The sequence below is a fragment of the Balaenoptera physalus genome, assembly GCF_965194825.1.
Source record: "Balaenoptera physalus genome assembly, chromosome: 5".
Lineage (NCBI taxonomy): Eukaryota > Metazoa > Chordata > Mammalia > Artiodactyla > Balaenopteridae > Balaenoptera > Balaenoptera physalus.
In genome coordinates this window covers 63216060-63243646 of record NC_138884.1, presented here as the reverse complement: position 1 = coordinate 63243646, position 27587 = coordinate 63216060, and the positions used below count along the sequence as shown (strand labels likewise).

Genomic DNA, 27587 nt, shown 5'->3' with positions numbered 1-27587 from the left:
CTAAATGAGATGGTGTTTATAAAATATTTATTTTCATCCTTTATGCATAGTACATGCTCAATAAATACTATCTGTGAATATAATATACACTCTTAAAGACTACAGTCCCCTTTGGCAGATCAAGTTTTGGGTTGAAAATATGCAGACAGCTTTCATTTTTCTTTTAATTTCTTGGTGTAACTAGTGAGAAGCAAAGGAACAAGAAAGATTAAGGAAGGGTGTAAAAAGTCAAATACTCAACATGGAACAATATCAGATTTTTATGAACCATAGCTACAAACATCCCCATCTCTAGTCACTTCTATAGCATACCCTATTATTCAGCTTAATCTTTCAATGCAACAATTCTCAAAACCAACTATAATGCTTATTCTGGTATGTAGTTCCCTTTACACAGAATGCAGTTCTCTAATTCCCTGTCCTACAAATTACGGTTTGCCTGTCAAACTTCAGCTTAAGTATCACCTTCTTTGGGATGATTTCCTCGACTATTCCAATTTGAGTTAGATAACTCTATTTTTGCTCCCATAAATCCCTATATAAATCCATTGTACCATATATGTATTCTCACATGTTTTTTATTTACTTGTTTTCTACAAAAAAAGGTAGTATCTCTACATAGCAAGGTTACTGTCTTTTTCTCTTTCTACTTGATATGTTGTAGAAACAAGAGTAAACATTTATTCTTCTGTTCCTCATTCACTCAAATAGAGAAGAAACCTAAACATGGCCATTATTGACCAAAATAGAGAGTAAATGGACATGAACAATTTGAAAGGGTGAAATGGTTGGATTAACTAATAAATTTTTTTCGTGTGCCTTTTAAATTTACTGTCTTCAATATTCTAGTTACAGAACACAAATTTAAGTAATAAAATAAACTACAGATCATGGCTGCTTCTCATTCCAATTTGTTCTGTGTTAAATTCTGTAAAGAAATAATAATTCAGTTTCTAAAATAATACTTATGATTTTATTTCAAATTTGTCCTCATCAAAGTAAATCTAGAATTACTGCCACATGAATCTTAATAATTGTGCAAAGATGTGGACAAGACATGGATATCAACTGCTTTCTTGGTACTAATAAAGAATGAGAGAAGATATTTCTTACCCCTTAATAAAAAGACCCAGTATTTTGTCTTTCATTTTAAAATTATTTGATATGTGCACATATGTGCTTTAAAGAATAAAAATCAATATAGTACCCTAACCTACTACCCAATGTATGCAATAAAACGTTCATAATTGATTGAGTTTTTCCATTTGCAAGTTTCCAACTTCATTCTTTTCATTCTCCATTCCAATTTCCACAAACAACAACAAACTTGCTATCCTGAAATTGATCTAATCAATCCTGGGCTTTACTCTGTAGATTTGAAACTCATGTATGTATCCCTAGACAACATATGGTTTGGTTTTACCCAATTGATGTGCACATTTGAAGTGTATTCCTTTTCATTGCAATATAATATTTAATTGTAGAATAATAGTATATATCATGTATTGATTCCTGAATATATGTATATTTGGGTTGTTTCCAATTTTTATGGTCATGGGGAATGCTGCTATGAAGGTTGCTGTATATATAAACTACTACACACAAGTCAGTGTTTCTCAAGAGCATATATCTACTAGTGGAATTTCTGAGTCTTAAATTATGTGCATGTTTGCCCTCCCTAGGTAACATGTTGTTTCCATAGTGTTTGTATATTTTTATACTCTTATCAGAAATGTGTTACTTCTCACTAATACACATCCTGACTGGTATTTATTATTGTCAGACTTTTTAATTGTTGTCAGTCTGGTGGATGTGAAAGGGCATCCTAGTAATTTTTATTTTGAATTACCCTGATTATTAACAAAGCTGGAAAAAAAAACCAGATTATGAAGAAATTGTGATGTCCTCACTCTTTTTCATATTGTTGTTCCAGCATTCTCTTTACTCTCTTCTTCTGGAAGTTTGAGTTGATATATGTGGGACCTTATTACTCTATCTTATATGTTCATTACCTCTTCTGAAGTATTCTGTTTATCTCACTGTGGTACATCCTGTGGACTTTCCTCAGCATCATCTTCTTCATTACTAATTCACTATTTAGCTATGTCTTATCTTTTATTTAAACTATCTTTTAATTTTCTAATTTTCATTTTTAAAAATTATTTTAGAAATTCTATTTTGCTGGGGTTTTTTCCAAATCTGCTTTGTCAATTTTAGTAATCTCTTGTTTTTTTGTAAAATTTTTAATTTCTTCTTTTGTTTCTTTAAACATGTTCAGCATAGTTATTTTATGGTCCTTGTCTGATTATTCCTACATCTATGGATTTGGAGACCAGTTAACTCTTCTTGCCCATTGTGATTCCTTGTGTGCATATGTGTGTACGTGTTGTTGTTGTTTTGTTTTATGAACTCAAATTCCTTCAACTTTTGTCTTTGGTAATTTTTTGAGACTTGGATTTATATGTATTCATTTACAGAAGGTTTTTATTTACTAGCTTCAAATCTGTGCTAAAGTATCTGGATTATTTTAACTTTTGGAGTTGGCTGCATCATTTATTTAAAGGCAGAATTTTGTATTTACCATGTTGTCAAATTCTAACATTTTGAGAATTACTAAGTTGTCATATGTTTTGAGTTTCTCACCTCCTTCATGTCTTCATAGAAAAGAAATAGCACTTGTGGATTCTTTCTCTTTTCCCACCAAGATTTTGTGTGTTCATACCAGGAACCATAAGGAACTAAAATTAGAGACAAAAACAACGTGAGGAGATAGCATCATCTTTATATAACTTGAAAATGAGTCTTCAGACAAAGAAATATAAATAAATGGTCATGGAATGAAAACTAGAGATCAGCTGCACATCTGAAGCAGATTTCTCTGCAGCAAAAGCAGCACAGTATGTTGAATAAACTATGTACAGAAACATATTCTCAACTTTCATTATTATGACATGGTTTATGACTCAGGGAAAAAGTGAAGGAAGACCCCATCCATTTGATTCAGAGCTTATGAGAGCATTTTTGAAAATGGGGTGTGTGTGTGTGTGTGTGTGTGTGTGTGTGCGTGTTAAATCAGGTTATTAGTGAAAGGAGTTGAGTAGTGGAATTATCAACATTATTATGATCAGAATTCAGTCCAGGTCTCAAATATACCATTTAATAACTAGCTTTGGTAACTGAAGCTAGCAGCTATATAATTTTTGTTACACTACTCGCAGTTTAAATGGTAAGAGGTGTCCTCTTAGGGACCCTTAGTATCATTCTCACGCTAAAAACTTAGAAGATTTTGGAGATGATGTGGTATGACCAAATACGGTTTCTTCCTTTCTCTTCCCTCATCTTCTCTCACATATATCCAAGTATTTTACCCAGTAAAAAGCTGACATGATAATATAATGATGTGTGAGTCAAAGTACTCTGCTTTGCATTAAATCGTTACATACCTCTTCTGTTCTTTGACTCTACCGACAATTTATTTATTTATTTATTTATTTATTTACTATAGTTGGCTTACAATATTATAGTGGTTGTACAACATAGTGATTCAATATTTTAATAGATTACACACTGTAAAGTTATAATAAAATATTGACTATATTCCCTATGTTGCCCATTACTTCCCTGTGACTTATTTATTTTATAACTAGCAGCTTGTATCTCATAATCCCCTTCATCTATTTTACCCTTCCCCATCCCCCTCCCCTGTGGTAAACACTAGTTTGTTTTCTGTATATGGGGGTAGGTCTGTTTCTGTTTTGTTACATTTTTTTCTTTACAGAAAAAGTCATATAATGATATTTATAGTGATCTTATTCGTTCATTTTGCAGAGGTACATTATCTTTCTCTGCCTTATAACACCTGTTTGATGATCTTGAGGCATGTATTTTATTCATGATGCTTTAGCATAAAATTTTCCAAATGTAGCAACAAGCGTAAAGCACATATACCACATTTTCATTGAGTCAATATAAATTTTGTGGATATAAAAATAGTGTTATTATCCTTTTTACTTACAATTATTACTACAGGATTAGAATGGTCTTCTTTAGTTAATACTAGATTCTCCTGAACCCTTTCTTTCTCAAATTTGAATACTCAGTTGCTTTAGTTGGGAGTTAAATAAAAAGACAAAATTTCCCAGAATTTCTGCTCAAGTAACTCTTGTACTGTTCTGAGAAATCTAGTTGGATTATTCAGACTGTACAGTGGTTAGAATGAGTAAGAACTTTGCAGATATTCAGACTTCTTTGTGAATTCTGGCCCCATGTAGTATCTGAAATTTTTCTTAGAAACAAATGAACATTTTCTCTCCTCTGTCTTTTTCCCCTCTTGTTCAATGAAGTTGTAATAACACACTGTGAAGTGCTTCTGTAATAAAAAGAGATGAGAGAGAATTGGACACACATACATCTGTATATTTATTTGTGGGCACCAAACTAGAGTATCCAGATTCTGCAATTTGCCATCTGATCTGGAAACTCTATGCTTGTTCTAAAGTTCAAGGTCTTCTAGAATTTCTGTGTTTTAATTAAGGACCAGGAAGGATAACAGACCAGAAAAGACAACAAAAATTTTTGCCCAGAGATGCCATTTGTCTTGTATCATTTACCTTGAAAGAATTCAGAAAAAGAAACTGTTCATACCTTCTCCATCCATGAATTTTTCCACAAAATCTTGAAAAGAACCAGGATCTGGATTAGCAGTCACCATTAAAAAGAAATAATAATAAGAAACAACCACATCCTTGGCATTCCGGCAAACATAGATGATCTAAGAAGATGAAATTAGATATTAAATCAGCTAATATTTTTCAAATATAGTCTCATCAAGATTTAAAAAGGAAACGTTTATGTTTTCGACTATAAACATAACACATATTTATTGTGGAAAATATATAAATATATATAAAATTATAAAGAAGAAAACTCCTTAAATAATCTGAAGTGACAGCATCTTTTGCATTGTTGTTCAATGTTAGTTCTCACTTTTCATTTTTGTGCCATATTCATTTTTACTTCACATATTTCATTTGAGTGTCTCAAATTCCACTGATATAAAATGGATGAGGCAGATTATTATCCCCAATTTATAAGTGAAGAAACTAAACTGAAGCTTAGTCAGAATACGTGGTTGAGAATAAATGTACCCAATGAGAGTAAAAAGTCTTCTGGCCTTTATACTACACCATTATTCCTTATAGCAATTTAAAAAAAAAAAGTCCTGTTATTTTCTTGCTTGCAATCTTGAAGAAAAAATCGTGTTTATGAGGTTCTTTTTAAGTGCATGTTGTTGTCAGTGAAAAAATATAATCTTCACTCACCTTGTTGAGTTTCCATTTTATATAGTGAGGAAACATCAATAAATGAACAGTCAGGAAGCTTTGGTTTTAGATGCTGGTTCTGGCACTAATTTCTACCATCTTGTGCAAAGCACCAATCATTTTGGACCTACATTTTCTATCTACTAAACAAATGAGTTACATCAGATCGTTACAGTCTTTTCTAGGTCAAACACTCAGTGCTGCAGGAAAAGAGCTGCAAAAGTAAACTCCATCTCTCTGGTCTTCCACTTCCTCATTCAGGCACCTGAGCAATGCCGTTGGGAATGGCTACTCTTGACTCTCCACTCTTTCCTGGATATGATTAGGCTCATAACCTGTCTTACTCAAGTTAATACATTTTCAAACAATTTTAAAGAAATCTTTTTGTATACTCTAAGAAGTATGGTTTTCATTTTTAAGGTCCCACTATAAAAAGCTCCAAATACTACAGTAAATAAAGTGAACTTTCTTTTCTCATCAAAGCTATCATTAGCCATATTGATCTTTTCCAATCTTACTTAAAACTCTCCCTAGTCCTTTTTGCCTATTAGCTGAATGGAACTCTTTGCCACTATATCCAACAATTTACTTCATAATTTTCATCTCTCTTTTCTATTCATGCTGTTCCCTCTGTCTTGAATATTCTCTGCATCTCAAAATACTATCCATGGATTGGTTCAAGATGGAGGGGTACAAAGACGTGTGTTTACTCTCTCTTGCAAGAGCACCAGAATCACAACTAACTGCTGAACAATCATTGACAGGAAGACACTGAAACTCACCAAAAAAGATAACCCACCTCAAAAGACAAAGGGGAAGCTGAAATGAGATGGTAATAGGGGAGCAATCACAATAAAATCAAATCCCATAAATGGGGGGGGGGTGGGTGACTCACAAACTGGAGAAAAATTATACCACAGAAGTCCACCCACTGGAGTGAAAGTCCTGAGCCCCACGTCAGGCTTCCCAACCTGGGCGTCTGGCAAAAGGAGGAGGAATTCCCAGAGAATCAGACTTTGAAGGCTAGCAGGATTTGATTGCAAGACTTCGACAGAACTGGGGGAAACAGAGACTCCACTCTTGAAGGGTACACACAAAGTAGTGTGCACATCAAGACCCAGGGGGAAGGAGAAGTGACCCCACAGGAGACTAAACCGGACCTACCTGCTAGTGTTGGAGGGTCTCCTGTAGAGGTGGGGGGCATCTGTGGCTCACTGTAGATACAAGGACACTAGCAGCAGAAGTTCTGGGAAGTACTCCTTGGCATGAGCCTTCCCGAAGTACACCATTAGCCCCACCAAAGGACCTGTAGGCTTCAGTCCTGGGTCACCTCAGGCCAAACAACCAACAGGGAGGCAACCCAGCCCCACCCATGAGCAGACAAGTGGATTAAAGTTTTACTGAGCTCTGCCCACCAGAGCAACACCCGGCTCTACCCACCACCAGTCCCTCCCATCAGGAAGCTTGCACAACCCTCTTAGATAACCTCATCTACCAGAGGGCAGAGAGCAGAAGCAAGAAGAACAACAATCCTGAGCCTGTGGAAAGAAAACTACATTCACAGAAACACAGACAAAATGAGAAGGCAGAGGACTATGTACCAGATTAAAGAACAAGATAAAACCCCAGAAAAACAACTAAATGAAGTGGAGATAGGCAACTTTCCAGAAAAAGAATTCAGAATAATGATAGTGAAGATGATCCAGGACCACGGAAAAAGAATAGAGGCAAAGATCGAGAATATGCAAGAAATGTTTAACCAAGACCTAGAAGAATTAAAGAACAAAGACCTAGAAGAATTAAAGAACAAACAAACAGAGAAGAACAATACAATAACTGAAATGAAAAATACACTAGAAGGAATCAATAGCAAAATAACTGAGGCAGAAGAACGGATAAGTGACTTGGAAGACAGAATGGTGGAATTCACTGCTGCAGAACAGAATAAAGAAAAAAGGATGAAAATAAATGAAGACAGCCTAAGAGACCTCTGGAACAACATTAAATGCACCAACATTCGAATTATAGGGGTCTCAGAAGGAGAAGAGAGAGAGAGAAAATTCTTGAAGAGATTATAGTTGAAAACTTCCCTAACATGGGAAAAGAAATAGCCACCCAAGTCCAGGAAGTGCAGAGAGTCCCAGGCAAGATAAACCCAAGGAGAAACATGCAGAGACACATAGTAATCAAACTGACAAAAATTAAAGACAAAGAAAAATTATAAAAGCATTGGAGAAAAATGACAAATAACATACAAGGGAACTCCCATAAGGTTAACAGCTGGATTCTCAGCAGAAACACTACAAGCCAGAAGGGAGTGGCATGATATACCTAAAGTGATGAAAGGGAAGAACCTGCAACCAAGATTACTCTACCCAGCAAGGATCTCATTAAAATTTGATGGAGAAATCAAAAGCTTTACAGACAAGCAAAAACTAAGAGAATTCAGCACCACCAAACCAGCTCTACAACAAATGCTAAAGGAACTTCTCTAAGTGGGAAACACAAGAGAAGAAAAGGACCTACAAAACAAACCCAAAACAATTAAGAAAATGGTAATAGGAACATACATATTGATAATTACCTTAAATATGAATGGATTAAGTGCTCCAACCAAAAGACACAGGCTCACTGAATGCATACAAAAACAAGACCCATCTATATACTTTCTACAAGAGACCCACTTCAGACCTAGGGACACATACAGACTGAAAGTGAGGGAATGGAAAAAGATATTCCATGCAAATGGAAATCAAAAGAGAGCTGGAATAGCAATACTCATATCAGATAAAATGGACTTTAAAATAAAGAATGTTACAAGAGACAAGAAAGGACACTACATAATGATCAAGGGATTGATCTAAGAAGAAGATATAACAATTGAAAATATTTATGCACCCAACAAAGAAGCACCTCAATACAAAAGGCAAATGCTAACAGCTATAAAAGAGGAAATTGACAGTAACACAATAATAGTGGGGGACTTTAACACCTCACTTACACCAATGGACAGATCATCCAGACAGAAAATTAATAAGGAAACACAAACTTTAAATGACACAATAGACCAGATAGATTAAATTGATATTTATAGGACATTCCATTCGAAAACAGCTGATTACACTTTCTTCTCAAGTGCACATGGAACATTCTCCAGGATAGATCACATCTTGGGTCACAAATCAAGCCTTGATAAATTTAAGAAAATTGAAATCACATCAAGCATCTTTTCCAACCACAATGCAGTGAGATTAGAAATCAATTACATGGAAAAAACATTAAAAACACAAACACGTGGAAGGTAAACAATACGTTACTAAATAACCAAGAGATCACTGAAGAAATCAAAGAGGAAATCAAAAAATACCTAGAGACAAACGACAAGGAAAACACAATAATCCAAAACCTATGGGATGCAGCAAAAGCAGTTCGAAGAGGGAAGTTTATAGCAATACATTCCTACATCAAGAAACAAGAAAAATCTCAAAAAAACAATGTAACCTTACACCTAAAGGAACTAGAGAAAGAAAACAAACAAAACCCAAAGTTAGTAGAAGGAAAGAAATCATAAAGATCAGAGCAAAAATAAATGAAATAGAAACAAAGAAAACAATAGCAAAGATCAATAAAACTAAAAGCTGGTTCTTTGAGAAGGTAAACAAGATTGATAAAACTTTAGCCAGACTCATCAAAAAAATGAGGGAGAGGACTCAAATCAATAAAATTAGAAATGAAAAAGGAGAAGTTACAGCGGACACCGCATAAATACAAAGCATCATAAGAGACTACTGCAAGGAACTCTATGCCAATAAAATGGACAACCTGAAAGAAATGGACAAATTCTTAGAAAGCTATAACCTTCCAAGACTGAACCAGGAAGAAATAGAAAATATGAACAGAACAGGCACAAGTGATGAAATTGAAACTGTGATTTAAAATCTTCCAACAAACAAAAGTCCAGGACCAGATGGCTTCACAGGTGAATTCTATCAAAGATTTAGAGAACAGCTAGCACCCATCCTTCTCAAAGTCTTCCAAAAAATTGCAGAGGAAAGGACATTCCCAAGCTCATTCTATGAGGCCACCATCACCCTGATACCAAAACCAGAAAAAGATACTACAAAAAAAAGAAAATTACAGACCAATATCACTGATGAATATAGATGCAAAAATCCTCAATGATATACTAGCAAACAGAATCCAACAATACATTAAAAGGATCATACACCATGATCAAGTGAGATTTACCCCAGGGAGGCAAGGATACTTCAATATATGCAAATCAATCAATGTGATACACCATATTAACAAACTGAAGAATAAAAACCATATGATCATATCAATAGATGCAGAAAAAGCTTTTGACAAAATTCAACACCAATTTATGATTAAAAACTCTCCAGAAAATGGGCATAGAGGGAACTTACCTCAACAAAACAAAGGCCGTATACGACAAACACATAGCAAACATCATACTCAACGGTGAAAAACTGAAAGCATTTCCTCTAAGATCAGGAGCAAGACAAGGATGTCCACTCTCGCCACCATTATGCAACATAGTTTTGGAAGTCCTAGCCATGGCAATCAGAGAAGGAAAAGAAATAAAAGGAATAGAAGAAGTAAAACTGTCACTGTTTGCAGATGACATGATATTATACATAGAGAATCCTAAAGATGCCACCAGAAAACTACTAGAGCTAATCAATGAATCTGGTAGAGTAGCAGGATACAAAATTAATGCACAGAAATCTCTTGCATTCCTACATACTAACAATGAAAGATCAGAAAGAGAAATCAAGAAAACAATCTCATTCACCATTGCAACAAAAAGAATAAAATACCTAGGAATACACCTACCTAAGGAGGCAAAAGATCTGTGCTCAGAAAACTATAAGATAATGATGAAAGAAATCAAAGATGACACAAACAGATGGAGAGATATACAATGTTCTTGGATTGGAAGAATCAAAATTGTGAAAATAGCTAGACTACCCAAAGCAATCTACAGATTCAATGCAATTCCTATCAAATTACCAATGACATTTTTTACAGAACTAGAACAAAAAATCTTAAAATTTGTATGGAGACACAAAGGACCCCGAATAGCCAAAGCAATCTTGAGGGAAAAAATGGAGCTGGAGGAATCAGACTCCCTGAGTTCAGACTATATTACAAAGCTACAGTAATCAAGACAATATGGTACTGGCACAAAAACAGAAATATAGATCAGTGGAACAGGATAGAAAGCTCAGAGATAAATCCATGCACCTATGGTCAACTAATCTATGACAAAGGAGGCAAGGATATACAATGGAGAAAAGACAGTCTCTTCAATAAGTGGTGCTGGGAAAACTGGACAGCTACATGTAAAAGAATGAAATTAGAGCACTCCCTAACACCATACACAAATAAACTAAATAAATAAAACAAAATGGATTAAAGACCTAAATGTAAGACTGGACACTATAAAACTCTTAGAGGAAAACATAGGAAGAACACTCTTCGACATAAATCACAGCAAGATCTTTTTTGACCCATCTCCTAGAGTAATGGAAATAAAAACAAAAATAAACAAATGGGACCTAATGAAACTTAAAAGCTTTTGCACAGCAAAGGAAACTATAAACAAGACAAAGAAGAAAATCCTCAGAATGGGAGAAAATATTTGCAAATGAATCAATGGACAAAGGATTAATCTCCAAAATATATAAACAGCTCATTCAGCTCAATATTAAAAAAACAAAGACCCAATCAAAAATGGGCAGAAGACCTAAATAGACATTTCTCCAAAGAAGACATACAGATGTCCAAAAGTCACATGAAAAGCTGATCAACATCACTAATTATTAGATAAACGTAAATCAACACTACAGTGAGGTATTACCTCGCACTGGTTAGAATGGGCATCATCAGAAAATCTACAAGCAACAATTGCTGGAGAGGTTGTGGAGAAAAGGGAACCCTCTTGCACTGTTGGTGGGAATATAAATTGATACAGCCACTATGGAGAACAGTATGGAGGTTCCTTAAGATACTAAAAATAGAATTACCATATGACCCAGCAATCCCACTCCTGGGCGTATACCCAGAGAAAACCATAATTCAAAGAGACACATGCACCCCAATGTTCATTGCAGCACTATTTGCAATAGCCAGGTCACGGAAGCAACCTAAATGCCCATCGACAGAAGAATGGATAAAGATGTGGTACAATGGAATATTACTCAGCCATAAAAAGGAACGAAATTGGGTCATTTGTAGAGACATGGATGGATCTAGAGACGGTCATACAGAGTGAAGTATGTCAGAAAGAGAAAAACAAATATCCTATATTAATGCATATATGTGGAATCTTGAAAAATGATACAGTTGAACCAGTTTGCAAGGGAGAAATAGAGACACAGATGTAGAGAATAAATGTATTGACACCAAGAGGGGTAAGTGAGGCGGGGGCGGTGTTGGGATGAATTGATAGATTGGGATTGACTTATATACACTAGTATGTGTAAAATAGATAACTAATAAGAACCTGCTGTATAAATAAATTAATTAATTTAATTAAATTTAATTTAAAAAAATACTATCTGTATTTAAACCTTTGCTCCAGGTCGTCCATGAAAGTTTTTATTCTCCAGGATGTGGGACGGAGGAAGGTGGGAAGTTAAAGCAATTCCTCTTTCCTTAAACTTCCATCAGTTTGTCTTATCTCTTTTTTGGAAGATCCTATTCTCTTCCCTAACTTTTCACTGCACATGCTCTTCCTGCCTTCGAGGTAAATCTAGGTCTTTCCACTCAGTTCTCTCAAGTCAAAGTTTCTATTTTGCCCACAATTCACTTGGGATCATAATCTATCTTAAAATTCCTACACTTGAAAAACCCCTGATCATATAATAATTCATACTTCAACCAGCTGAGCCATTTTTAAGCTTGTGGTCATTCCCTTGCTTTAATTGAAGATCTGAACACCTGCCTCATAGCGTTACTCTCCATACCAAAGCTTTTCACCACACTGTATAATTTTAGTGTCTGTACGCATGATCCATCTGATTCTCTAGGTTCACGTGGTCATTGATCATTACCTCTATTTTACTTCAGCTAACAATATTTTTAGCCAAATCTTGAAACTTGTCAGTACCCTAAAGTTTCTGAAGCCTTGTCCTTGAGCACCATGTTTTCTTCCAAGACAGTCCTGTTTCTTTATTCTTTCTTTCTTATCAGGAATATACCTCTTCTGCAACAACTCCAAGTTCTCAAGTTTATTGGCCTCAATTGTTTCTTTTATCTATTAGCCTGTTCCCTTTTTTTTTTTTACTTTCTTCTTTTTTATAACTTAAAGTTTCTAGTCCAACACTCCAAACACACTTTTACTAACAGTCTCAATTCACCTCTCATCTTGTCTACCAGTGAATCACCCTGGAAGTACTCAGGATGTGAATCCATCCAATTGTCTCCTAGTCTTTGGTGATCTCTGAGATGATCAGCAGTTTTGTGAAGACTAAGGCTATTATAAAGGTACAGTATGTATTTTCATTTAAAAGTAAAGGGGGGGAATTCCCTGGTGGCACGGTGGTTAAGAATCCACCTGCCAATGCAGGGCACATGGGCTGAAGTCCTCGTCCGGGAAGATCCCACATGCCACGGAACAACTAAGCCCATGTGCCACAGCTACTGAGCCTGCACGCCACAACTACTGAGGCTGCATGCCACAACTACTGAAGCCTGTGAGCCTAGAGCCCCTGCTCTGCAACAAGAGAAGCCACTGCAATGAGAAGCCCATGCACTGCAACGAAAAGTAGCCCCCACTCGCTGCAACTAGAGAAAGCCTGCACACAGAAATGAAGACCCAACACAGCCAAAAATAAATAAATTAATTAATTTATAAAAAAAATTTTTTTTAACTTTTTAAAATTAAAATAAATAAATAAATAAAGGGGTAACATCAAGGCTTCATCTCATTCTCCAAAGAAAAAAAGTAACTTGGCCAAATCTCTTGAAAAAATAGTAATGACATGTTTCCCAAAAGATACATAAATAATGTTTATTAAAGAGAGAGCTCTTATGTATGGAATGATTTCAGCAGGATGTATGTGATCTTTCTAAGATTGCCTATGATAAAAACAAACAAACAAACAATAAACATCGGAATCTTCAAAATTTTGCACCATGGATCTCCAGAAAATGTCATATATGCCCTGTTACATCAGAGTACAAAATGGAAATGTTTCATGGCTCAGATAGATCCCCTTCTTTGTCAGTAATGACTACATATAGTGCTTTAATATCTTATATGTTTAGTATGGGTCATAGTGTGTCCTAATAAAGCTAGTAAAGTCTTGAGAAACAGCTTCAATGTTTTAAGACAATGTTTTGCCTGTACTTTAGGATTCCATGTATTATTCTTTCTAAAAAGCAAAATTGATCATATAAATCAGCAGCTTAATATGGCTGTAACTCCTCATTATCATCAAAGTGGAACCCAAACTTTCTAAACTGGCTTCTATATCTGTTATAAACAAACCCAGCTTATCTCCCTTCACTCATCCAGCCAGCATGGACACTCAGCTCTCCAGCTAAATTGAACTGGTTTCACATCCCACCTTGGGTTGTCTCTGGGATTATATAGACTAATTCTTATGCATCCTTCATATATCAGCTGAGATGTTACTTGCTCCTGGATAACTTCTATGCCCTCAATGTCTGGGCTAGAATTCTTCTCTTACTTGACATAGTACCTTCTGTATTGTTTGTTTATTTGTCACTTTCCCCTGTGGACCATGTGTCCATGAAGACAAGGATTGCATGCATCTTGTTAATTGTCATATTGCTGGCTCATGATAGGCACTCAGTAAATAATTATTATATTATTTTTTCTGGTTTATCCTTGTCTAGTTCATTTGCATGCCTCACAATGCCAAGCACAATAGTTTGCAAAAAGAGTATATTGAATGCAATTACTAATAACAGCAAATACAAAATAGCTACCATATATTATTTATAACATGCTAGGTTCTATGTTAAGCACTTTACAAGAATTATTTTAGTTAATCCTTATAACAACTCTATGCGGAATGCAATTATTATCCCTCTTTTATAGATGAGGAAACTGAAGCTTAGAGAGTTTACCTATTTTTCTCAGAATCACCTCTGGAGTTAGAACTGAAATCTAGACTCTCTGACTATACTGACTAAGATCCACATTTTAAAAATGTCTATAGATTCAATGAAGGAATAAATAAACAAGTGTGTATAAGACACAGTTAGGATGTTACGTAACTTTATCATTGTAAAATTCTTTGAGTTGGGTGAAGTTCTAAGAACACTTGACTCTGGTTACCTTACAGTTCTTTTCCCAAAATGAGGCTGGAAGAAGCTCAGGTGGCAGATGAGACTTCACTATTCTAGGAGATGCCATCTGTTTTAATTGTTTTACTCCTAATTTTTAAAAAAACAAAAGTTAGACAACTTCAAAAATTATAAATATTTATATGGATTTTCATAGATTTAAGAAAATAGAAGTACCTATATATTCTATATTGTTTTCATAATAATAATACATATTCACTATGACAGAAGTTTAGGTAGAGAAAATTATAGAGAAAAAATAGATCAAATAAAATTTCACCTTTGAAAAAAATCATTATTAATGTTTTGGTAAGCATCCTTCCATAAAAGGATGTCTATACGCCCAGACTCACAGCCATACAAATACCACACACACAGATGAAATTTTTAATATCTTCTGATTGCATTTTTCTTTTCTCTGAAGATTTTTATCATGTGGACCATTTTTTTAAGTCTTTATTTAATTTGTTACAATATTGCTTCTGTTTTATGTTTTGGTTTTTTGCCCGTGAAGCATGTGGGATCTTAGCTCCCTGACCAGGGATCAAACCCACACCCTCTGCATTGGAAGGTGAAGTCTTAACCACCGGACAGACAAGGAAGTTCCCTAATTGCATTTTTCTCAATATATTATAGCAACACTTCAATGTCAAGAAACATATGACATCATAATATGTTTAATGATTTCATATCACTTTTAACTCTTCTTTTGTTGATTAACATATATATTGTTTCTAATTTTTCATAATATTAAAAGAATCTGTGATAAAAATATTTTTGCATACATCCTTGAAAAATTTATGGATATTTTCCTGGCATTTAAAGTACTGTTGCCTACATCCCATAAAGAGATAAATGCTCACATATTACTAGGCTCTGCTGAAAGCATGTCAGAGCTATCCTTATTCACTCTATTCCAGGCATATGCTATACCATAAACTCTGTCAAGATTTAAAATTAAATTTACATTCTTTCCTATGTAGAAGACATAATACTAATTACCACTTTTGCTTATAGTCTCTTTCCTTGCACCATTTACACCCACACTTAAAATATATGTATATAGCTTTTAAAATTAACGTAAGCATTACCATTCATCACCTTTTCGGTTCTGCATTCCAGGTAAGGAATTCGATTAAAAATGGCATCTTCTTTGCACTTTTCCACGTCACCCTCTGTATAAATCATGTATACAATTTCACTAACCCATGTTGTGCCTGAAAAAATTAAACAAATCTGAGTCTCCCACTGAGGATGCATAGCTGATGATGAAGGGAGTGATAGATTTCTAGTTGGATAAAGTAGGACGTTACCAATGCAATAGTATTTGAAAGATGCCAGAATAACCACAGGACTCAAGAAATATTTCTTCTAAAATTTAATCTTATAGGATCCAAACATAGCATCAATAAAGGAAGAACATTGTAATAAGATATACCTGTGGTAGAAATCTGAATTTGTCGATGATGAATTGTGACACTGTACAAGCTGATAACAGTCTTGGAACTAAATGTTTACATCTAGAAAGTAAGCATGCTTTCATCCACAAATTTTCTGGATAGCTTCTATGCCTCAGGTTGAGTCCTAGTACAGAGTATATAGAAAAGAATAAATCTGGTCCTTGTCCTGTGATGTTCACAGGCCCTCTGAAAAGTCAGAAAGAACGCTCAATAATTACAACACTGCTTTTTCCTTAAGATGTTGTGATACAGATGGTCACAGGGATTCAAAGGACTGTTCAAAGGAGGAACTTTGTGTGCTTCTGCTGCTGCTGTGATGTTTCCACAAGAAATGCCTTCAAGAGACCATGATAGTGGGAAGCAGCCGCAGAGCACAGGGAGATCAGCTCGGTGGTTTGTGACCACCTAGAGGGGTGGGATAGGGAAGGTGGGAGGGAGGGAGACGCAAGAGGGAAGAGATATGGGAACATATATATACATATAACTGATTCACTTTGTTATAAAGCAGAAACTAACACACCATTGTAAAGCAATTATACTCCAATAAAGATGTTAAAAAAAAAAAAAGACCATGATAATTGAGCTTAGCTTTAACAAATTATTGGCATAAATTCACAAGTTTTGTAAGGTAGGAAAGTGGTCTACCAGACAGAAGATCTGTTTGTTTGTTTTTTATAATCAAAGACCAGATACTTACAAATAGTAAAGTGGCAAGGAAACAAATTGGATGTAGATTATAAAGACTAAATCAGAGGCTACCTGAAGGGATGGGTGGAGATGAGCCTACAGCAGCAACCAGATACTGAGCCTAAAAAGCCTTGTAGTTCATTCTAGAGTTCAAGTTGTTTTCTAAAAGTTTTTCAAAGGCATTAGCATACATTAAGCAAGAAAGCAAGATTATCATGGTTATATTTTGGAAGAACTCCTCTAGAGCCAAAGTAAATAAAACAATGGAGTGAGGGGTCAATAAGAAAGGTGACAAGAGACCTGTAAGAGACTGACTGTGAGGCATATCTAAGAGACTAAATGGGCAAAACACATTGATTGATTGAATATGGGAGATGCAGGAGTAAAAGAAATTGACTCTGGAATAGCTCTCAGGTGTCCTCTTCATGTGACTGGTTTTGTGCTGACATAGATCTAGACAAGGAAGAGAAATGCAGGAGCTCTTTACAGTGAGAGTAGCCAAAGATATATTTAGTGTTTGACATACTTAAGTGCTAATTGGAACAGTTAGAATTAGAGAAGATAGAGATAGAGAAGATAGAGAAGAAGTCTGTACTGGACCTTTCTAATTTCTAAAGGTCTAGGATTGTAAGACTCCGGAGTTATAACTAACAAGCTAATTTCAAGAAAAAAGACGTTACTTGCAAATAGAGTTTCAGAGATGGACTTTATAAAGAGGAGCTGGTTAGCTGAAAAAGTGTTAATTTTTTAAAAATCTGTGAAAATTGCTTATACTTTGTCTATACAACAATGACAATAATGACATAAGGTAAACACAGTGGGTAGTTTTAAATTTTAGTTATGGTTCCATATTCATCCACCTATATTATGTGAATTTCTAAAGTGGCCAACAATACCCATTTGTCAATGTGCTGCTCAAATTATAGGTACAGATTGTGGTCTTAGAATAGAGCTAGCGTATGCCACTTTTTCTATGTCTATACCAAAACTGCTATATCTGTCCTTATTTAATATAGAGAGTGAGTATGGGAGGGGTGAAAGGGTCAATATTTACCAGTCAAGGTGGGTTTGTCATTTCTAGGTGAAAAGGGAACGACTTTGACATAACAAAGAGACTTACCAGATTTGGGATAGGTAACAATGACAAGGTCATCTGGCCTTGCCTCAAATGCCTCCACATCATGCCAATATTGGATAAATTCTTTATACAGTAGAATTCCATGGATTCTGCCAAAGTAATCTAAATAGGCAGGTTTGGAAGAATTCATCATAGAGTGGTACACTGAAAGAAAAAAAAGTATGCTTTCCACTTTGTATGTACTTTAAAATGTTTTAACATTAATAATAGCCCAGTACATTGAGTTTCTCTTGGGTGTCTAGCATTTCTTAGCTGTTGAGCATATGGGATAAAGGAATATTAAAGAAGGATATAACATAGCTTTGGTGTTTTAAGAGTTTCTAATCCTATTAATAAGTCTAACATATGAAAGAATAAGTACAAAGCACAATAAAGTAAGATGTTTCAAAACTATGTACAAAATGTGTGATACATTCAACAGAGCCTTCGATTTCTCTGTCAAAATTGATGGGGCATATAAAAAAGCTAAGATATTGAGAAAATACAACAATACTTTGGCAAAGAATCACTTTGATTAATTCTGTATACATTAAATAACAATAAAGATTGATGGTCACATTTGATAGCTATTGCCAGATATCAAAGTCAGAGCTTCCTTAGTTCCTGAATATGTTTCATTTAATGAAAAAAAATCAAATGCTCGTTGAGTGTATTAAAAAGAAGATGAAATTAATGACACTGTAATGGATATGTCTGAGACACAGATTCTTGAGGGTAGAGAAGATTCCTGTGTGACCCCTAGCATTACTTACACTTTTCTCTCTCACTTGATCAGTAAAGAAGTCAACACTCCCATTGAGTGACTTGTGTGACAATTATAAGGTTAAACAACATGGTTATCATTGACAGTTCCTCTCCTGATCCCATGTTAAATCATTTCATGTTCAGAGTTAGTCTTAAAATTTTTAATTAAGCACACTTTCCTTTATTGGCTTTCAACTTCTTTCACTACATTTTTACTCCCCAAACTTACCCCGTTCTAAGTTTGTGATATAGCATCTCAACAAATGTCCTTCTTTGATATTAGCATTACAGCTAATATCCACCCTTGCCCAAAAAACTGCCGGATAAGTTGTTATACCCCTATACATTTGTGACTGCTGTGGCTTTTACTGTCTTTTTCAGAAAGTTCATACCATAACAGGAGCCTCTTGGAGGCAGTAGTTCTTTTAGTCACCTAATATGTTTTCTTTAATACAGAACATCCCAAACTATGAGAAGTACACTCTAAAGAGGAAGTGAAACTAGCAGGTATTGTAACAAATACATTAACCCAAAGGAAGAAATAACTGATGGTAAAATTTTAGAAAGATGTGACCTACAAATCAAACCAAGTATTTAGGCCATTGACTTACACTGAAATCTCCTTCTGGTAGCGTTTCCCCTACTACATTTCAGGCTAAACAGTAGAGATGAAAACTTCCAGATGTTACCTCCTATCTCTCCCTCACTAGCACCAGGCACTCAAACCCATTGATTCCATCTCCATTATTTTCTTCTCTTTTCTATCTTCATGGTCACTGTCCTAGTTAGGAAGCTCAACAACTATTGACTGAATATGAAAATAGCCTTCCATATGGCCTCACTGCAAGAAGTGCCTATTTTCTTTCTACAACCACCCTAGGAAAGAAAATGGATGTTATTTATTAGACACTTTTTGCCAGACCTGAAAAGTTTTATTTTAAAACCTTATGCATATGTCATAAGGTTCTATGAAAAAGCAGACATCATTATAGATTAGGTTAAGTTTGTCCTGCAGGAGACTTTTTGAGGATCGAACCATATCCGTCTTACACAAGGAAGGATGAATTCGCACATATTCATGCATTCATGTAAACATGCACATATAAATATCCTTATTTTTGACACGTTGAAAACATTAAATGATATAGAGAAAATGAAAGTGCTCCCTTTATTGTACACATAAGAAATGACCATTCCTAATAATGCTGTTTTTATGTTTCTAAATATTTAAATATATATAAAATCTATACACTTATGAATGTAGTTTAATTTGTATTCTATTTTACATTCATTTGTAATCTATTTTTACACTGAACTGTATGATGTGAACATATTTTGGTGCTGGTACACAAATTCTGTTTTTATTCTTATAAATAACACATAGCAATCCATAGTATGGATGTAACATAGATGATACAACTCTTTATTGTTGGGAATCCCTGTTTTTCCTTTTTTCCAATATAAGTAGTACTGCAACAAATTTCTTCGAGCATATGTCTTTTCACACTTATCTTTGCAGTGACGATGGAATTGCCGAAGTAAAAGGTATATACACATAAGAAATTGGCAATTGTCTTCAACAAATCACTAAAAGAGTGTGCACATTTGCGTGGTATATGAAATTGCTTATTTTCTCACTGCATCATCAGTATTGGAAATTTATTTGTTGCAATCTTTCATAATAGAATATATATTATTTAAACTCTGTATTTCATAGATATTTTATAATTTTTCATGTTTTCATATTTCATAAATTTATTGGTTCTTTTAATCATTTTGATCAATTTTGCCCATCAGAGTGTTGTTTTGTCCTAACTGATGTACAGCTAGTAATTTATTATTTATTTATAAATTGAAGATATCTGTAGTTTTCCCATCATGTATTTCCAGTTGTCTTTAACTTTCTTAATGGTTTGCATAGAAGTTTATTGTTCATACAATCACTAGAAAAAACTGTGTGCGGAAGGCATCCCTTGCCCTGTCTGTTGATTTGTTTATTCATGTGAACAACTTTCTTGATGTTCTGCCAAGTTTGTAAGAATTGGCTTATAGTCAGTCGGGAGTAGCTGATTTATTAACAAACAGTTGACTGACTTCTGGCTGACCCTTCATGGCCAATTTGAATCTCAGAGTTAAACTAGGTGGCATATAATAAAATCTCTTGCTTTGTTTACTTAACTTCTTTTAGTAAATTATCTCACGTCACAATGTATAGATTCACCTCTAGCTGCTTTTTTCTTTCTCAAAAGACCAATTTCAGTTAGAAATTGTCAATTTCATTTCCTGAGTATGTAGGTTACTGTTGTCTAGAAACACCAACAAAAATTATTAAAACTGTGATTCATAAATTCAGTTGAAGGAAGAAATATTTCTTCTTTCTCTTTATTTCTTCTTTCCTTCCTCTTTTTCTTTCTGTGTTTCTCCATCCTCCCCTCTTCCACTCCCAATCTGCCTTTCATTCAGCAAGTACTCTCTGTCAGTTCCTCTGTTGTTACCAAGCACAGTGATAAGTGCTGAATACCAGGGTGAGTGTAGATGCAAAGACCTCACTTCAGCCTCACCTTCTTCGACTTACTTGGATTTGAGCAAAGTGGCTGAAAGTAGAGAATATCCTCTTGTACATCATTCTATCCAGAACCTCAGCACTGTGTCACAAAATAGATGCTAAAAAATCCTCATTAAATTCAATTATTTAATTGTTAGATCAAATCTCTTCGGGCTCTCTAGGTTCCACTAAAGTCTCCTAGATAAAATAAGTACCATCCTGACAATGGTCTACCTGTCAACGACTTACCAAGGACTTGGATTTCTGCTCTTGTGTATCTCATATCTCTCACTTAAAAGTGATAGTAATATTTTCAAGGCCTCTGGTGGTAATAGACTGCTTCTGACTTATTTCACAGAAGTAAACACCTGACTAGAATTCAGTCTCCCCTCTAACTTTTCTACTCTGTTGCTTTGTTTTCTTATCAGTAAAATAGAGAACATGTCCAACATGCAGGACTTACAAGGCCATTAGGATACTGTAGTTTTATGTTAAAACTCTTTAAACAGCAAAGCATTATATAAATACAAGATATTATCTTTAATGATAAATAAGTGATTTAATAAAGCTTTACATGTACATTATTAAGTGACTAAAGTATTGATAAAAACTTCATTATCTCTATATTTCCTTTTTAAAACAGCTTTGTAATAAATAATTTGCATTCTGTATTTCCTATATCTAAAATCTAAATATTAATGTCAGCAATAATGAGATAAAACCTGTCCAGACGGTCCTGTGAAAGAAACTTGGTGATCCAATCCAGTTTTCTTCAAATCTCCACTCAGGTTTCAAGCTGCAAAAAAAGATGAGAACTACTGTGCATTTGGAATGTTTCTGGTGAGCTTTTATTCTGAATGCCAGAGAAGGAGGCGGAGATTAATCTGCAGGGCTAGGCTTTCTGGAGTTTGTGTTGTAAAGGAGTAATACAAATATGGAATTATACCTGCAGATGCAGTGAGCCACACAGAGTCATGTTTATTCATACAGAGATGTAGAAATTCTCCTGTTATTTTTCATTCTTGGTTCATGATCAAATTTCTAAATCTGCCAATAGCCATCTGTGGGTTGAGGAGAAGGAGGGAGAGGAAGTGAAGGCAAAGAAGAGGGAGAAAAATGTAAACATGATGCAACAGAACATAAGAGAGCTTGGAAGACAGCGTCCCTTACTCATTCACTGATGAATAATCAAATGGGCGGGCTTGACCTTTGAGAGAATAAACTTACTAGGAGAGTAAGAAACAGAGAAGAAACAGGAGGGCATCGAGGACCCTGGATCAGGAGACCTAGATTAGTTTAGGGAGACCTGTCAAAGAAGGCATTGTAGTACTTGCTTGTGTTCTAAGTCACTTGGAAAACACCTTCTATTTAAAAATCTTTGCCTTTAACTCTTAAGTATCCCTGAAAATCAAAAACAGGTGACAGCTAAGGAAAGAATGTAAACAGCACTCACCTTTGGATTATTATTTTTAAAATCTCACTTCTCTCTGCTCCCAATCACATGTTCAATGATATAGTGTGAAATTTCCAGGTAAAGTTAGCCATTGGCACCATTGGCACCATTGGAATTTCGATAAGAGAATGAGAAAAATGGACTTGGAGTGCATTATGCTAAGTAAAGAAAGTCAGACAGAAAGACAAATCCTATATGGCATCACTTATATGTGGAATCTAAAGAAATACAACAAACTAGTGAATATAACAAAAAACAGCAGACTCACAGATATAGAGAACAAACTAGCTGTTACCAGTGGGGAGAGAGAAGGAGGGAGGTGAAAGATAGGCATAGAAGATTAAGAGTTATGAATTGTTAGGTATAAAATAAGCTACAAGGATATATTGTACAACACCAGAAATATTGCCAATATTTTATGATAACTATAAATGGAGTATAACCCTTAAAAATTGTAACTCCCTATATTGTACACCTGTACTTATATAATATTTACCTCAACTATACTTCAATTCAAAAAAAGTCCAAGGGTTTTGGAATGCATGAATCCTTCACATTTTTTCCTTTTCATGTCTCTACACCTACTCTGTCCTCAGCTGAGGATATTCTCCTTTGCTCCCACCTTATACCCCCATCAATACCTCCAATCCAGTTAGTTCAAAGCCTGATTAGTTCTCCTTTGTCTCTTGACTCTAATTTGATTGCACTTTCTTTGAAAGTCTTTTCCTGACTCTCGCAAGACTGAATATCCCTCCAAGTGACCTTTGAAACCTTGCACCGCAACCTATTTAGCATTTATCTCATTGTGCCGTAATTAAAATTTACTTGTCCAACTCCCTTATTAGTCTGTGTATACATTTAAAACAGAGTGCTATTCTGTAATTAGCTCACTGGATGGCATTTAGCAGGCTGGGCAGTGAATACATATTAACTGAATGAAAGTGGCTCATGTGTTCAAGAAAAAAAAGGAGTTAAGAGAACTGTGGTTGTTAATTGTAAAAGGCATTAATATCCAGCCCTATGACATAAATACACTACCGTGTGTGAAATAAATAGTTAGTGGGAACCTGCTGTATAGCACAGGTAGCTCAGCTCGGTGCTCTGTGATGACCTAGATGGGTGGGTTGGTGGGGGGGATGGGAAGGAGGTCCAAGAGAGAGGGGATATAGGTATACATACAGCTGATTCACTTCATTGTACAGCAGAAACTAACACAACACTGTAAAGCAATTTTACTCCAATAAAAAAAAGCAAAAAAACAAAAACAAACAAACAAAAAATAAAACCAAAAAAAACCCAAACAAACAAAAAAATAAAAGAAAATGAACAGTTAGGTGGTTTTTGAAAAATGGTAATTTTTCATGATAGAAAATCAAAGTAGAGCAGGCTTAACCAGGGGCTTATTTTTAGATTGTATATTATTTGGTCTTATGTAGTTGGTCGTTTTATTTTTTATATTTATTTGAGTTGAATAAAATGTGCTAAAACATTTAATTGTTAAATATACAAATTTAATATGGACTGTAATATTTAACACTATTGTGTAGTTTAATTTAATTTTTAAATTATCATTATTTAATGATAAGGATCTGTGATGTTTCCTTCATTGTTTACCAAGATATTCTTTGATCTAAAAAGTCAGGGTATGAGCAAAGGCTAATCTGAACAAATTTAACCTTCTCTCTTTTCTTTCAGGCCATCTCTCTTGTCTTTCACTTGTAAGCAATTGGCTGCAAGGATACTACAAATGTTTCTAAACCATGTGATGCTAGCAGCCACTGAAGTCCAAAACACATTTAGCCTTAACAAATCTTTCAAATGATGAGGATTCACTTGCTGATAAAAAAAAAGCAACAGGCAAAATGACCACATTAACCTTCATCTTTCTCCATGAGCAGTGAGTATAGAGGAAGTTAGAAAACGTTTGAGTCCATGTTTTGATCTTTCCTCCTTTGTACATTCGATCTAGGAAAATAAATCCCTAATAAGGAACTATTTTTAAAATGTTTATTTTGATTCTTAGAGTTTGGGCAGATGTGATAGCATACCGCTGTCAAACTCTACAACACTGAAAACAAATGTGGCACTGGAATGTCCGTGTGACAAAATGCTCCCAAGACAATGGTTTTTCCTTATTTGTGAGCGTTTAGCTTTTTCTTTTCCTTCTGTATGACACACTTACTTCTTTTAGATCTAATTTGAGGGTCCTAACACTTGTTTCATAAATGACAAGATTTTGATATTTATAGTGAAAAACTGTGGCTGTGTGACGGAGTGGTTTTTATTGTTATTATTAGTAGCAGACTTTACTTTTCAGAACAGTTTTGGGTTTACAAAAATGAGCAGATAGTACAGAGAGGTCTGATATATCTCTTATCCCCTGTTTGCTTTCTCCTATTTATTAACATCTTGCATCAATGTGGTATATCTGTTATAACTGAAGAACCGTTGTTGAAACATTAGTATTAAATGAAGTCCATCATTTACATTAAGGTTCAATTTTTTGTATTGTACATTTCTGTGGGTGTTGACAAATGCTTAATGTCAAGCATCCACCATTATGGTGTCATACAGAATAGTTTCAACGCCACCCCCGCCCCTCCCGACACACAAGAATATCTATTCATCCTGATTCCCCTCCTGTGAAGCTGACAATCACTGATTCTTTTACTGTATCTGTAGTTTTGTCTTTTCCAGAATGCCATATAGTTGAAGTCAAACAGCATGTGTAGCCTTTTTAGATCAGCTTCTTTGACTTAACGATGTACATTCAAAGTTCCTCCACGTCTTTTGGTGCTTTGATAGCTGATTTATTTTAATTGCTGAATGATATCCTATTGTCTGAAGGTACCAAAATTTGTTTATCCATTCACCTATCGAGGGACTTCTTGGCTGTTTCCAGTTTTCACGAGTATCTATAAAGTTGCTATTCAGATTCATGTGTGAGGCGAACGTGATAACTACTACACTACAGAAACACCCTAAAGAAGATGTAGCACATATATACAATGGAATATTACTCAGCCATAAAAAGAAACGAAATTGAGTTATTTGTAGTGAGGTGGATGGACCTAGAGTCTGTCATACAGAGTGAAGTAAGTCAGAAAGAGAAAAACAAATACCGTATGCTAACACATATATATGGAACCTAAAAAAAATAATAATAATAAAGTCATGAAGAACCTAGAGGCAAGATGGGAATAAAGACACAGACCTGTTAGAGAATGGACTTGAAGATATGGGGAGGGGGAAGGGTAAGCTGTGACAAAGTGAGAGAGTGGCACGGACATATATACACTACCAAATGTAAAATAAATAGCTCGTGGGAAGCAGCCGCATAGCACAGGGAGATCAGCTTGGTGCTTTGTGACCACCTAGAGGGGTGGGATAGGGAGGGTGGGAGGGAGATGCAAGAGGGAAGAGATATGGGAACATATGTATATGCATAACTGATTCACTTTGTTATAAAGCAGAAACTAACACACCATTGTAAAGCAATTATATGCCAATAAAGATATTTTAAAAAAAAGATTCATGTGCAGGTTTTTGTGTGGAAATAAGTTTGCACCTCATTTGAGTAAATATGTAGAAGTGTTATTGTGAGATTGAATGGTTAAGACTATGTTTGACTTTGTAGGAAACTGTCACCGTTGCTGTACCATTTTGCACTCCCACCAGCAGTGAATCAGAGTTCCTACTGCTCCACATCCTCGCCATCATTTGGTATTGTAAGAATTTTGGATATTGTCTAAGAGTTAGGCTGTATTTAATGTTTGCTATAGTGTCACATACTTGAATTTCCTCTAGTGTCCTTGCTTTGGTCTCCTCTGTTGTCTTTTTCCTCCCCTTTATGAGACAGGAAGCCCAGAGGGGGCTGTAATTGAGTATTTCCCTTCCCCCGGGTGAGATAAGATTATGGTAAGATCTTTTTCTTTAACGAGTAGACCCTTATTGTGGAGGACACTCTCGGTTTATTTTATTATTATTTTTCTTTTCTTCGGCAAAACATGTTGGTTATAAAGTTTATTTGAAAGACACAGAGCAAAAATAGCCATGGAAATTCTGAAAAGAATAACTCCAGGAAACACTTCCTTAAATATTTAAATTTTTCAATGAATTTTGAAGGGTGAAGAAAATAAGAATTATCTTTCAACAGTACAAATACTAGACAGAATATTTAGCTACATTTTTCTTTTTGTTTATCTCCAATTCTTTCTCATAGATGGAACTTTTATTTATAAGCAGATTTAGGTTTCAAAATATCCTCTAACATTCAGGAAGACTTTATTAAGTAGATGCATCTATGCTTTTTTTCCATGACCCTCAAGTTTGAAGAGACTTCTCATATTTGAACTAGGCCTAAATGTATTTTAAAAATAAACACAGACACAAATCAAATACCTTGACATTGTCTCTGTACATATTAATCATGAAGACATTGTGAGCTTTGCATAGAAAGTAAGCAAAATATTGATGAAATAATGTTCCTCTTGGAAAATCTGTGTAACTGTAATATTAAGAAGGCAGAACAAAGGATAAGAGTTCCTTTAATATGTGGCTGGATTTACCCAATATCAAACATCTAAATAAATGACCCAAAGTTCAATTTATCATCCGTATCTCTAGGACTAGAATTTTTACTTTCATCTGTTTATATTAAGATACTAATGACTATAGACACTTTTCAAAGCCTTCTAATTTCAGGTACTTTTGAAATTTGCATTCTCATTTTTTCCCTTTAGGTTTTTTTTTTTTTTTTTTTTAGATGGTTATTTTTCCCCTCTCTCTGCCTGAACCCAGGGGATTTTTCTCCATTTGTTCTTCAACATGATAACCTGGTGAGACTCTTGGAAGTAAAACTCACAAAAGCCTGGGGCTTCTCTCTGACTGGGCCCTC

The 27587-nt window shown here is 34.9% G+C and overlaps 1 protein-coding gene across 1 annotated transcript in view; it reads right to left on the bottom strand.

Annotated features, from left to right (window-relative positions):
• SULT1E1 (sulfotransferase family 1E member 1) overlaps positions 1-25861 on the bottom strand; it is a 32354-nt gene extending 6493 nt beyond the window's left edge. Inside the window, exons 1-6 of the mRNA XM_082463935.1 lie at positions 21960-25861; positions 17931-18092; positions 15755-15880; positions 14656-14753; positions 4645-4771; positions 2644-2738 (exon numbers count right to left, since the gene is read on the bottom strand). Coding sequence (XP_082320061.1) covers positions 2644-2738; positions 4645-4771; positions 14656-14753; positions 15755-15880; positions 17931-18081 — 597 coding nt within the window. The 5' untranslated portion in view covers positions 18082-18092; positions 21960-25861. The remainder of the gene's footprint in view (positions 1-2643; positions 2739-4644; positions 4772-14655; positions 14754-15754; positions 15881-17930; positions 18093-21959) is intronic.
• Positions 25862-27587: the final 1726 nt, after the last annotated feature.